The 13,559-nt window shown below is 39.4% G+C and overlaps 1 protein-coding gene across 5 annotated transcripts in view; it reads right to left on the bottom strand.

Moving 5' to 3' along the window:
• MLIP (muscular LMNA-interacting protein) overlaps window positions 1-13,559 on the bottom strand; it is a 135,506-nt gene that overhangs the window by 36,205 nt on the left and 85,742 nt on the right. For all 5 annotated transcript variants that reach the window (XM_014948938.1, XM_014948937.1, XM_014948936.1 and 2 more), the window contains 5 exons: window positions 7,157-7,222; window positions 6,991-7,074; window positions 6,836-6,895; window positions 5,089-5,133; window positions 1,009-1,053 (listed from right to left, as the gene is read on the bottom strand). In XM_014948938.1, the coding sequence (XP_014804424.1) occupies window positions 1,009-1,053; window positions 5,089-5,133; window positions 6,836-6,895; window positions 6,991-7,074; window positions 7,157-7,222 (300 nt within the window). The remainder of the gene's footprint in view (window positions 1-1,008; window positions 1,054-5,088; window positions 5,134-6,835; window positions 6,896-6,990; window positions 7,075-7,156; window positions 7,223-13,559) is intronic.

Here is a 13,559-nt window from a genome sequence, read left to right on the forward strand (position 1 = left end):
CTAATCTCAAAAACTTGAAAAAACTACAGAAAAGGGCAACAAGGTTCATCAAAGATGTGGGACAGTATCCATACTTCTCAAAGAGTAACTAAGCAATTTTGACTTTTCTTTTTGAATAAGAGGTGACTGATGGGGTATTATGGTTAATACCTATAAAATCATTAATAGTATTTAGAAAGTGAAGAGAGAACAATTATTTGCTGTTTTGGTACAGGAATGGAGGTCAAGTAGCTTTAAAACAAAGAAATAAAGTACTATTTCACACAATGCATAATTAAAAAGTAAACCCTACTGCTACAGAATGTTGTAGAGACCAAAGTACAACAAGATTCAAAAAGTAACTAGAAAAAGTCATGAAAGAAGGAGCAGTCAAAGATAATTAAACAGAAGAAATTGATCCAGAAGTCCCTAAAATTCCATTAGCTGAAATAAAATGGGGAAAGTTTATCATCTGCATCTCATGTTTTCCCTAAGCATTCATTAGTGGTCACTGTCACTTGGATAGCCTCCATGACCTCTCTTCTGACTCTTCTTCAGAAAGTTTGGCTCCAACAGGACTAAACTGTGATCAGAGCTAAAATGAACATCTGATGCATAATGTCAGCTTCTTTATTTGATTTTACCTTTGATTTAAAACAGGGTGTAAGAAGAAAATAGATACCAGAATGTTGTTGCATATAAACAAAATTGTAGAAGTGGAATATTAAAAGTGTCCAAAAACTAGCAGTAGACTCTATAGTTGTTATTCACCTCAAGATTCAGCAAGACTCTCTAGTTTGTCATGTGGTCCATGGGTTTACAAGCATTGTCAGGATTTGCAGTTACTTAAAGAAGGTATGTATTCGGTACGGAAGAAAACAATGCAGCTCTGTAGAAGCAATGCAGCTTTGTAGGAGGATATTTACTGCAACTTCTTTCAAAGGACTGATGAAGTAAGTAATAATTACTTTAGATTTTGTGCTTGTGCGAATTTTGAAAAACAGCGTATCACAGCTGTGCAATACATACCAGTTGGCTCTCTGTCACTGTAGGTGCTGATTTGTAAAGGTTGGCCTGCAAAGAAAGTTATATGCAGTATTATATGCAATACATAGCGATTACAGTGATGACAGAAGAAAAATACCACTAACCAAGTACGACAACCAATCTCATTGTGAGCTTAAAGACAGATACAAGCAAGCTGGAATTTGATTATTTTGCTTCAGTGGTGCAAATTAAGGGTAAAGGTAATTTCAGAGGGGTTACCTGAAATGTATATAAAACCACTAACCAAGTGCAACAACCAATCTCATTGTGAGCTTAAAGACATCAAAGCACTTCAGAATGATCTACAGATACAAGCAAGCTGGAATTTGATTATTTTGCTTCAGTGGTGCAAATTAAGGGTAAAGGTAATTTCAGAGGGGTTACCTGAAATGTATATAAGCACAGCAAACCACAGATAAAGAATAAGAGCAGCCCTGAGGAGAAGGACTTCAGAGTGTTGGTGGATGAGAAGCTCGACATGAGATGGAAACGCGCACTGCCAGCCCAGAAAGCCAACCCCATCCTGGGCTGCATCAAAAGAAGCGTGGCCAGCAGGGCCAGGGAAGTGATTCTGCCCCTCTGCTCTCGTGAGACCCCACCTGGAGGTGTGGTGGGGTCCCTGTACAGCTCTGGAGTCCTCAGCACAGGAAGGACATGGACCTGTTGGAATAGGTCCAGAGGAGGACCACAAAGATGAGGCTGGAGCACCTCTCCTACCAAGACAGGCTGAGAGAGTTGGGGTTGTTCAGCCTGAAGAGAAGGCTCTGGGGAGACCTTACAGCAGCCTTCCAGTACCTAAACGGGCTACAGGAGAGATGGAGAGGGACTCTTTATGAGGGAGTGGAGCGATAGAAAGAGGGGTAATAGTTTTAAATTGGAAGAGGGGAGATTTATATTAGATATTAGGAAGAAATTATTTGCTGTGAGGGTGGTGAAGCACTGGAACAGGTTGCCCAGAGAAGCTGTGGCTGCCCCATCCCTGGAGGGGTTCAAGGCCAGGCTGGATGGGGCTTGGAGCAACCTGGTCTGGTGGGAGGTGTCCCTGCCCATGGCAAGGGGGGTTGGAACTCGATGATCTTTAAGGTCTCTTCCAACTCTAACCATTCTACGATTCTATCATTCTAAAAGCACTACTTATTTCTGCATGTCTGTGTGCATTTTTAGCTGCTTCATGTTCTCTCATTTCTTCATTTGTGCCATGTCTATAAAAATTTTTAAAAGAATTTTTTAGAATAGAACTGTTAAAAGACCAAAAATGTCAATAACATGCAAAGTACTTATTCTAATTGACTCTGAGAAATTATTTTTAAATACTTGTAAGGGGGCTCAATGACAAAATGCTAAATTTGCAAGAATTTGAAATTAAAGTTAAGAAAGCTTTTGTTGATAACTAATCTTATGGAAACATAATGACTAAGTATATATATTAGGACACACAATAGTCATAAAAGTAATTTATTTTGAGAATTATTATATTATTATTATTACAAATTATTACAATTCCCTAAAGCCAGCAGAGATGCATTATTAGGTAATGGTGAATGGGATCATATCAAAGACCATGCAGTGTATGACTGTAGCACTTAGTTTTCAGCTGGTACAAACTGCCATGATTTCACTGAAGTCAGACATTTTTCCGTACTTTATACACTCTCTTGCTAAATGTACAATCATTTACACCCTTACTTTGCATAAGAAGACAAAAAGTAATTGAGGCCAAGGCAAATCTATGCCCTTTTAATTGTTAAATGGCAGGCTATTTCAATATATTTGCATAGTCCACTATTCCATATAATCTATTAATTAGTATAATTATCATGTGTGCATATGTATACATTTATATGTATGTGTGTTAATAAATAATTCTTTAGCATAATGACAGATTTTCCTATCCCGGACTCATAAACAAATTAAAGAATTTCTTTTAACCAAAACCACTCAAAGCAACATTTTGACAAGCGTCTCAATATCAGACATCATGAATACAAAAAGATTAAGAAAATTATATTACGAAATTACCACTTTAATTCTTTCTAGTGAAATTAATTCTGTTGAATAAACTAAAAGCCTACTTCTAAAAGAAGAAAAAGTATGCAAAAAAAAGGAAGGCTGAAAATCATTACTCCCAGACAGCTCACATGAGGCACTGCTTGTGGGACCTCACAATCTGATATTGTAACAAGTGTCCATAAAATACTCGGTTCCTGATTTCTACCAGAGACATTCTTAGATTGCTTCAAAATAACCACCTTGTTTCAAAACAGGTATCTTCTACCTATTATGAGGAAATGTTGGCCTCTGTATTATATCTCCTCTAGTGAGATATAATGCAAGAGTCAGCACCCACAGAGGCTCAGGAACAAGTCCTTTCCAGCTAATGGTTAGCACACTTCCTTGCATGCTTTGGTCCACAGCAACCACTACTCTTCTTGATGGTTGTCCATCGTGGTCTGCATGGTAGCATGGAACATGCTGCCCTCAGTAAGCTGAAGGGATGAAGATGCTCTGGGTCTTGTGCTGGGTTGGGGGGCTCAGTGTGAGGGGAGGGATGTGGAAGGGGAAGAGGAGAAGGCAATTCTATGGAAAACCACCTCAGTGTGCCCTCCCCCTAGGGCCAGAGGATGAGCCACTGCCTGGTTTATTAGCTGGAACAGAAAAAGCCTTTGTATGTCCTACTGAGGAAGCAGAGGAAGAGAGGGGGAAAGAGCTGTGACATATGGGAACTGTGACACCTGGCTCACCCCTCGGGAGACTCTGCTGGAGTCCAGGAGAGCCTGGACCCAACAAGTTCAGCCACAACAGTACATCCTGGAGACCATGGTCTGTTTTCTGACATGCAAAAAATTCAACATGTTTGTACAATTTATAGGAAATGTTAGCCTCCCTATAATCCCCTGTGTTTTACTCCCAAATGTATTTTTAAATATTGATTTGTTCAATTTCTCTGAAAAGTTCCAGGGGAGACTGGGAAGGAAGAGTTTGTAAGGGTGATTTTCTATGGCAGCAAAGAAAACCTAGGCATATGTTGGATGCCTGAATTTATGGTATATGCCAGCCACAGGCTTGGGAGCTGGAGATCTGCACTGGAGTGGTATTGAATACACTCTGTTCTCACAGACTACCTCTGAAACACACTCTTTTCATTAAAAAGCTCTCTTCCAATATCCTTTCTAATTAGTATGAGCCAGCAAAATCTGTCAAGTAAAAATCACAGTATGCAATAAAATACGCACACCACCACATTCAAGGAGGAAAATTGAATTGATCAGTCGAGCATTGTGCTGGCACAAAACTGGAAGGCCTCTATTGCTTTGCCAGCACTGCTTTGATTTCAGGCTCAATAGAAATGCTGAATGATGAATAGTAAGCAGAGATTTCTCACCACATGACTAGATGAGCTGTAAGTAAAGTATGGAACCTGCAGTAACTGTGTGTGCTAGCAAGAATTAAAATGTTAATTGGGTATGTTTCAATAATTGAACAGGTGACTCAATATAGAGATTTTCTTTATATATTGGAATGTGTGTGTATGTGATAAAACAGCTTCTATTCATCTAAGGGTAAACTGTGGGTTTTCAGCCAGCTCTGTGTCTTGGAAAACAAAGTTTGGGTCGATCCCAAATTCTGATGGATAGGCAAGAACTAAAGGACGTCTCCCAGAGCAAGTCCCCTACAGTGCAGGCTGGGTCCAAACAAATGCACCTTGCAACACCTGTAACAGCCTGTTTGCCAAAGAGCTGAGCTCTTGCCCACTCTTGAAGCAAGCAACAAGAAAGCTGTGTGTGAAGAAATTAATTTTAACGTAATATTCACACAGGTAAAATAATCAATAGACACGGCACTGAAGAGATTCTCCATGATCCATCCCCATGATGGATTTACAGCAGTAGGAAGACATCTCAAGTCTCAATTACGAGTGCTCTAACTTATTCGCTTCTCTGTACTAGTCAACACTTCATATCATGAGTAGACACCTGTGCAGACTCACCCAGAATTGTAGCAAGAGCAGACAAATTAGCCATTTCTGCATGCAAAATGTAGAGTAATTATAAAAGTACTCACATATCTGGTTTCACGCCCAGCTGCTCTTTGCAGTGTTGTTGACACCTTGTACAAAATAAATAGATATATTAAGAGCAAAGAAGAGTAACTCAAAGAGATTTTCATCATTGTGACAACTTATTACTTGCTCAAATTCAAGAAAGCTTCAGTTTTCCAGAAAGATTTATGCGATACATGAGAATAAGGTTAAAGTTATTAAAGTTTTACTTGGTATGTTTATTTAATTTTTCTTGCTCAAAAACATTGATCCCACTCTGTGGAGGACACCATTTAAATTATCTCTGAGAACTCTCATAACAAAATGCTTATTAGTAGATAGCCATTAGTGGGGTTGCCCCAGGAAATCTGTTACATTTGCTCAAAAAATGACCTGAAATTCCACTTTTCTGTGTTTTCATTTGCAAGAATTTGGTTTCACCTGACTAATCCATGCCAATTCTAAGGCATTCACTTATAATATGCACTCTTTTGTCCTTCCTGCCTGTGACTCTCTTCTACCCTCAGATGAAGCACGTTGCTCTCATGTTCTAAGGTCCTCACAACCTTTAGCCTGGTCCCTATGCTGCTGAGTGCTAAACTCACTTTTTGCCCCCTCTATCTGGTTCCATGACTGCTAATAGATGCTTTCCATTTGGTTGTGTCTCAACTCTCCATTGCCCAAGGAAATAGATTTGTGATGCTCTAGCTCAACTAAACAGCAGCATTTTAACCACTTTGGATTCAGCATAGGAAGCATGCCCTCAGTAAGAGTCTGTGACTGCTTCCTCAGCTACTAGCGCATTTCCATCTTTCAGCTCCCTGAAGCCTGATTCACCACTGCGTGCTGGTTAACAGAAGTAATTTCAAAAATGAAAATTAGATTTGAAGTGTATATTGAATATAGCCACTCAGGCATGCTGGTTCTGTGCCCTGTTTTTGCATGGCGGACTGGACACTGTGCAGGATGCTTTGGATGTGTTAACTTTCTGATGTGTTCCTCTGCCAAAAATCCCTTTCCTCCTGTTTCCAGTTGGACATTTGCCATTTTCACTTTCCTAAGTCTTACATGACTATCTTAAATTTACCTGGGGCACACTGAGTATGGGACCCTCTTCCCTTGCTTAGTCATTCTTCTGAACCCAGAAAGCACATCAATATAACTTAGTGAAACCAGAAGTTTAACACTGGTATAGAAAGTTACCCCCGCCTCTCACTACCTGCTCCTGAGTTATCAAGGGTAAAAGGATGTAGCAGACATCCCCCTCCTGTGAGGGCCCATTAAAAGGAAATCAGCACTTAAGAGCAAGTCTATTTACTCATTTCGTCATCGCACTATTTGAAAACCAATAGTGAACATGAAAAAATTGTTCTGCAAGATGTTTCCAATCATTGAAGCTAGAAACATTGGCTCCTCTGTAGTAAGGAGAGATAGAAGGGATGAAATCTGGGAGATGGCCAGAAACCCTGCAGTACAGAAGGCAAGGTATAAAGGATTTCTTCCTTGTGGATCCTACCTAACAGTTTCTGTTTATTAAGAATATAATGCCTTCTGACTTCAGGAAAGCTTCCTGCAGCAAAGACTGCAGTGACTCCTGGGCTACAGTTCTGCCCTTCCGTGTCTTTTTTAACTACCAGATGCTTCTACTGATGTTGCATCTCTCAGGTGCAGCTTCCTGTTCCATAGCCATAGGCTCTACTGTGATTTTGCTTGCCTTGATATATCTACCTGGAAAGAGCCCCTGATGTGTGGGTGGGCTCATTCACTTACCTTGCCAACGTCTGACTCCATGCTCATCTGCAGAAAACTTGGAGAAGACTCGCATCGGCGCTGGAACATTAGTTTCAACAGAGAACAGGCTTATTAATAACAAAAGATAAAAGGAAAGGAAAAGAAAAAGTCAATCCCACATACTGATGGGTTACCATAGTCAACGGGTCCTGCAGGACTTGATCAATGACAGCACACAGCTCTTCAGTTTGTTGCCTGAGCTGGGCAGGGGAGCACATCTGAAAAAGGAGGATGGATCACTCAGTTAAGCATTGCTTTTTGTTTTCAAATAGAGATTTGAAAGACATATAACAGCACTACCTCTGAATGGGTGTCCAAAGCTGGGCCTTCAGTCACACTAGCAGGCTTGGTTGGCTCTTCTAATGCCTGCAATACAAAAGATTTTGGTGTGATACTGAGTTAAAAATTAAAAAAAAAAAACAACAAACAAACCTACACTTTTTGCAATATTGTGTTTCTACAGGTGGCATTTTCTGTTTCACTTTCCATGGTAAAATGGGAAGAGAAGAAATTAGCGGCCTAGTAAGGTTCTTCAGGTTACCAACTCCTGATTCTGAATTAGAGGGGGAGTTGTAGAGAGGGAGAGCATTCAAGCTGGGTGAATTGTCTCTACTTTTAGAGGTCAGGATATATCAGTACAAACTGCCTCCCCCTTCGACAATGCCCCCCGCTCCTTCGTAGTAAATGTGGTGCCGTGGATATGCTCCGTGTGCTCTGGGGCTGCCTGCAATGGACCCTCGCAGGAGGATCACTGGCTGTAGGCAGGTGGACAAGGCAGGGGTCCAAGCCCTTTCTTTTCCCCCACTAGACATTGTCTTTGAAAACTGCCGCCTGTTTGAAGAGGAGGGTGACTCCACATTGCAACCAAAGCAGTGCTCGACTTTTTTACCTTTTAGCCTGAAATGTAGAACGCAAAACATGTGATATATATCTGTGATATCACATTAGTCAGGTATGTAATCTCTCCGAAACAAAACACAATCTTCTTGTGCCTCCTGCTTTCCTATGCCCGTGCTTGGAGCAGGTCTGAGAACAGTGGGAATCAGTTTGCTGATCCCTCCGCTTTATCAGGAAACTCACAAAACTGCCTCAAAAGCCAAACTCCAGTGCTCAGCTCCCTTTTCATCTTCGTCCAGAGTCTGTGAGGCACACTCTCACTGCCATCACCCGTTTTTGCTTTGAAGTGATTTTCAAACAGACTCCGTGCCGAGGCCAAATATTACTCTGGAAGCCTGCTGATGTGTGAAGCTGGACGACAGGAGAGGGACCCACAGGGTTTGCGGACTTTTTGTTTAATACATAATGTTTTTCTGAAGTTTCATTTTGCTACTTATTTAAAAAACATATCCACATAAGAGAAAAAAAGAGCATTCCAATAAAGCACTTTTTGATGCATGTGGGATTCTGTGAGAACGGACCAATCGCAATGAAGTGTTTATGAGAGTTGCCAGTCACAGAAGACATATGTGGAGCTGGAAGGAAAATGATAGAATCTTAAAAAAAAAAAAAAAAAAGAAAGAAAAGAAAAGAAGTATATACTTAAGTAATTATTTCTGAGTTTAATTTTGCTGCGTACAATTTTTTTTCCCTCCCTTGCCCAGCTACTAGCAGCATACCTCTGCGTATACATAACTGAAAAGTTAACGACAATTTAATTTTAATATTGTTTTAATGCCATCCACAAATGGTTCTGCACAGAAGCATATTTAAGGAATACCATGTCTTCTATCAGAGAGTACAGTAAGAAAAAATGAGGAGAAGTTTCTTTCCAAACAGATATTTTCCTTTCTCTCCAGCTCTAAACAAACCTGTTGGCCTTGGAGTAGTTGTAGTACAAAGGAAAAAAATAAAAGAATTATTGTTTTTGACATACAGAAATTAATGTAATCTTATCCCAAGTAGTTTCCTTCCAAACAGATATTTTCCCTTCTCTCCAGCTCTAGACAAACCTGTTGGCCTTGGAGCAGTTGTAGTACAAAGGAAAAAAATAAAAGAATTATTGTTTTTGACATACAGAAATTAATGTAATCTTATCCCAAGACAGAAGATGAAAAGATAAATAGTCTTTCTCATCTTTGCTGTCTCATCACTGTTACCCAGCTAAATTCTCAGAACAGACATTCTTGTAGAAGAAGAGGCCACAGCTAAAGAGGGCTCAGCACTACATTCAAGTACCATGTTCCCAGTTCAGCTTCAGTCGAGATTATGTTCTTCTCAAAAACATAAAATGAAGTGATAAAATGAAGTAGAAGAGTCATTAGAGTACCTATTAGGGCCAGGATTGCCAAAGCAGCCTGTTGTAGAGAGATGATAAGTCTGAATGCGAGTTAGAAAACCCAACAAATTTTAATCAGTCTTGGGTTCAGAATGGAGAAATTTCGAAGTTTCTCAAATCACCCATGAAACCAGTACAGTAATGAACATAGTAAAATAGTTGTTAAGAAAAAATGCATGTTTCTGTTTCATATTCACTTCACCAGAATAGTGAGAGAGGGTGAACGAACACAATCAAGAGTAAGAAACAACTACCCAGAAGATACTGAGGACTCTTCCTAGAGGAACTACAGCCATATCCACAAGTCTCTGTTCAGAACCAAGACTCTGGATAATTTAAGTGCTGAACTTCCATCAGTTTCAGTAGAAAATGGGTATGCAAATATTTTTGCCTTTTGGAGTCTTCATTGACTAAAGAACTCGGGTGAGCACAGCACCAAGGTCTATGCGCTCTACAGTCCCCCTGAGATATGTGCATCACGTAGGAGCCACGCTAGAGCAAGCTACAGCATTCTCCTTCCTTTTTGAACCTTTGGGGAAGGAAAATTTTAATCTTCAAAATGATTAATCTAATTTCTTTCACTGTTTTATCTCTTTTTTTTTCTTTTTTTTTCTTTTTTTTTTTTCCCATTATGAACAGCCCAAGTCCTCCAAAGAAAAAGAAGAAACAGAGAGAACTAGATTTTAGGCATCCCTATCACCTCTACAAAGAAAATGTACTGTTTAATCTGCTGCTAGTTTTTCAAAATACAGCTCAATCTTTTTTCCAGTCATGCTTTTTTTTTACATTCCCACATAGAGAAAAATGTGAGATTAAAAAAGTACGACTAGTGTTTCTGAACTCATTACTGTAGTTATCCTGCAATAATGTTATGATTAATTTAGAGCATTAGTGCTATCTACAGTACTGTTGATTAGTGTTATCAACAGTATTCAAGCTTCACTTCCTATGCTGATCGTCTAACAATATTAAAGGTGGAGCATTCCTATTTAAGTATTCAAATTTTTGTACCATATATGAAAAACAATAGTGGGACCACAATTTAAAAGAAGAGTGCAATTTAGAGAATGTAAATGTATTTGTCACAAAATGTAAATGTTCAGACAAAATAACCAGTTGGTGAACTACTCTTTTTTCCTTGGAAAGGGCAACTTTGGGGGTGTATGCTTATATGCCATTGACATCAGTGATGACTACAACCCTTCCCTCCTCTTTGCCCCAAGCTATGTGATTGATAAATCTGTATCAGAGCTGAAAGGATACCGGTAAAAGACCTGAACAGGTTCTCCAATATTGTGTTACAAGAGTGAAACCTCTTGGCAACACACAGGAAATATAGAACTTTGTTTCATCTACCAATGAACCACATCAATAGTAGAAGAAAATCACAGATATTGTAACCAGGACCTGACACAACCTCCTTCTTACTGTATTGTGAAAACCCTGGGCTGAGGAAAAGCCAAGAAGTTTCCTCTTTAATTTCTCTTGCAAATTTTCCCTATCAATATCTTTTCCTAGGCCCTCAGCACATACACAAAAAATCCATCTGTAATAAAGAAATTCACATACCATTAGTTCTTTTAACTTATTTCTTGAAGGTCCTGGGAGATAATACTGAAAATACCTGACTACTTTTCCTCTTCTAAAATAATTAATACTAAAAGCTGCAAGGCTTAAGGAAAGAGGGAGCTCATAGCCTGCTCCTACATTGACAGGCTTGGTTATTATTACAGATGAGCTAGGTCCTTTATCACTTTACACAAATTGTTTTCTTTCTTTCTTACCACTAGGTATTTATCTCTAGCCTTGAGAAGAGTTTTGACATCAACACGTAATCTAGATGTAAGAAATTCACCTAGTAAGTGCACACTAGAAGTACCTGGGGAAAACAATATCTTTTTTTATCAAAATATTCTCTTTTTTAATCAAAATATTCTTAGCAAACTGTTGCCAGAAATGCTTTCCAAGTCCAGAAAGCTCCTGACAGGCTTCATAATAGCAGCAGTTGTCTACCAACAGTTGTGTCCAGCAGTTAAGTCTACCATCTGAGAGTGGGAAAAATTGGCTTCCAAGTTCCTGCTGTATGATTTCAAGGAACAACTTGATTCTGCATTTGCCACGATGAGTCCCTATACCAATGGATGTTTGATAATACAGTATATAATACAACAGTTCCCTCAGGGCAAGAACTTAAAGCTGGGTCTTCAGTGTAGCAGGTCACTACCATATTTCCTCAGCTGTATTTCTTTCTTTTCATTAAAAATAAAACTAAAAAAAAAAAAAAAAACAAAACCAACCAACAACAAAAAACCTCACTCATCCTTATGCATGAGAAGGAAAATGTTTTTTTTCCCTCCACAAAGCAAATATACTGCACTGCTGACAGTCTTCTGTGTAGGTGATGGGATGCAATTACTTTGGCATCTTGAAGTTAGCCAAATTCAATATGACAAGATAAAACATGGAGAACAGCCATAAACAGGTAAAATCAATAACCTAAGATATTTACTCTGCAAGAAAAAGGATTTTTTTTCTACATTTATTTAAAATAGAAAATACAGTTCTCTACTTGTAATTGTTCGATAAATACAAGCCGGATAAGTCAATAGTACTTTCACTTGCATCTCTTCAATCCATAGCCAGTTACACCTTGTGCTTTTCAGAAGACTTGTTAAGTGTGAGATAAGCCTCCACTGTGAAGCAGGTGTGCTTCATCACACATCTTATCATCCGGGTTTCACCAGAGTTCAGACTGGAGGAAGGCTGAGCAGAACATTTGCAGCGCCTCTCCCCCCCTGCTCAGGTCTGCTTCATGTCAAAATGACGCCCAGATAAGGGAAGTTCCACCCCAATCAGCACACAGAGGAGGTGTGTATCTGGATGAATACAGCAAACCCAAATTCCCCTGCGTAGACATTGCTGCAGACCAAAGACCACTGAATTGTTAAGAGAAGACTTTTGGTTTGTAATTCCAAGGCATCCAAGAGTTTTTGGTTTACATTGCAAATTTTTCATAATTCTGAAGATGAAGTATGATCTGATTTAAGAGACTGTCTACCTGAAATTACAAATTTTTCTGTTGCTCCCTGAAATAAACTTTTCATCACTATCTATTTTAACTGAAAGATATTTTTATAGATATTTGATAAATGCAATCTCTAAGTAATAGATGCATTACTTTTCAAATACTATCTGATTAGGAATGGAATTTTAAATTAGACTGTGATCAGATCTATATAACTGTAGGATACAAGAGGGAGTGTAAGTAAAGGGATGACTCACTGACTCAACGTTAATAAGGCCAGAAGGAACCATAGTGATCACCTAGTCTGACCTTTTCTTTAAACCACAGAACTGCCTGGAATTACTGTACGAAGTGCCAAAAAAGTGTCCTCTCTTGATTTTTCAATTTCTGTGCTAAAGAGCCCATTTCAGTCCCCGGAAATTTTTTCTAATGGTTAATTAATTCCTTCTGTTAAACCTTTGCCTTATGCCTACATTAAACTTGTCCAGCTTCCTCTTCTACCATCTGCTGTGCTGAAGAGGCCCTTCTCATGGCCTGTAGATCTGTGTGGTTATGATGGCACTGCTGGCTAGCTATGGCTACCACCACCTCATTATCACCATCCTCTGCTCTCCCTGCTCAGATACTGTGAAGCTGTGCCCTTGCTGGTGAGGACACTGTCCGGCCAGCCTTGCGGTCACCCCGTCTCCAAGTTCACCTTCCCTGTGGAGCATCCCAGTCTTGCTGCTCCCTGACAGAGCCTGACCATGCTGAGGGTAAGTCCCTTAAAGACAAGTTTTTTCTCCTCTGGCTGTGAAGAAAGTTACAGACCAATCTTCCAAGAGATATCCTGGATTGGGCTGCTTCTGAGCAGAGCACAGATGGGAGAAACATCACGTTCATACAGATTCAAACAGCTGGAAAGCATGCCAGTTACGAGATTTTATGAGATTAATCCTCTTCTGGGGTTGCCAAAGTATACACATATATGGTCAATAAGCCTTTTCTTCTCTGCTAATGAGCACAGATTTGAACAATCCACTTCAAGTAAGAGTACTGGAGGATAAGAAGAACATGTTCTAGAAAACCCATGAAGATGATGATAACCTAATGGTTTCATCAGAAGAAGGTGAAAAATGCTGGCTGAAATTAAAGCATCTACACACACACAAAAGAAAAAATTGACTTGAGAAGGACACTTAGACACAAGCAGACAATTTAGAGACAGACAAAGCATCATACCTTACGTGACATTTCAATGGCAGTTTTCTCTCATGAGATGAAATTAATACTGCATATGAATTGTCACTAGGATCACCCACATCACAGTTCTGACTAATCTTATTTCTCATGACCACTCAAATTAAAAAATATAACTACTCACACAGTGGAAAAAGTTGACTTCTGAGAATGTGCATTTCCAG

The sequence above is a fragment of the Calidris pugnax genome, unplaced genomic scaffold, assembly GCF_001431845.1.
Source record: "Calidris pugnax isolate Ruff unplaced genomic scaffold, ASM143184v1 scaffold141, whole genome shotgun sequence".
Taxonomy (NCBI): Eukaryota; Metazoa; Chordata; class Aves; order Charadriiformes; family Scolopacidae; genus Calidris; species Calidris pugnax.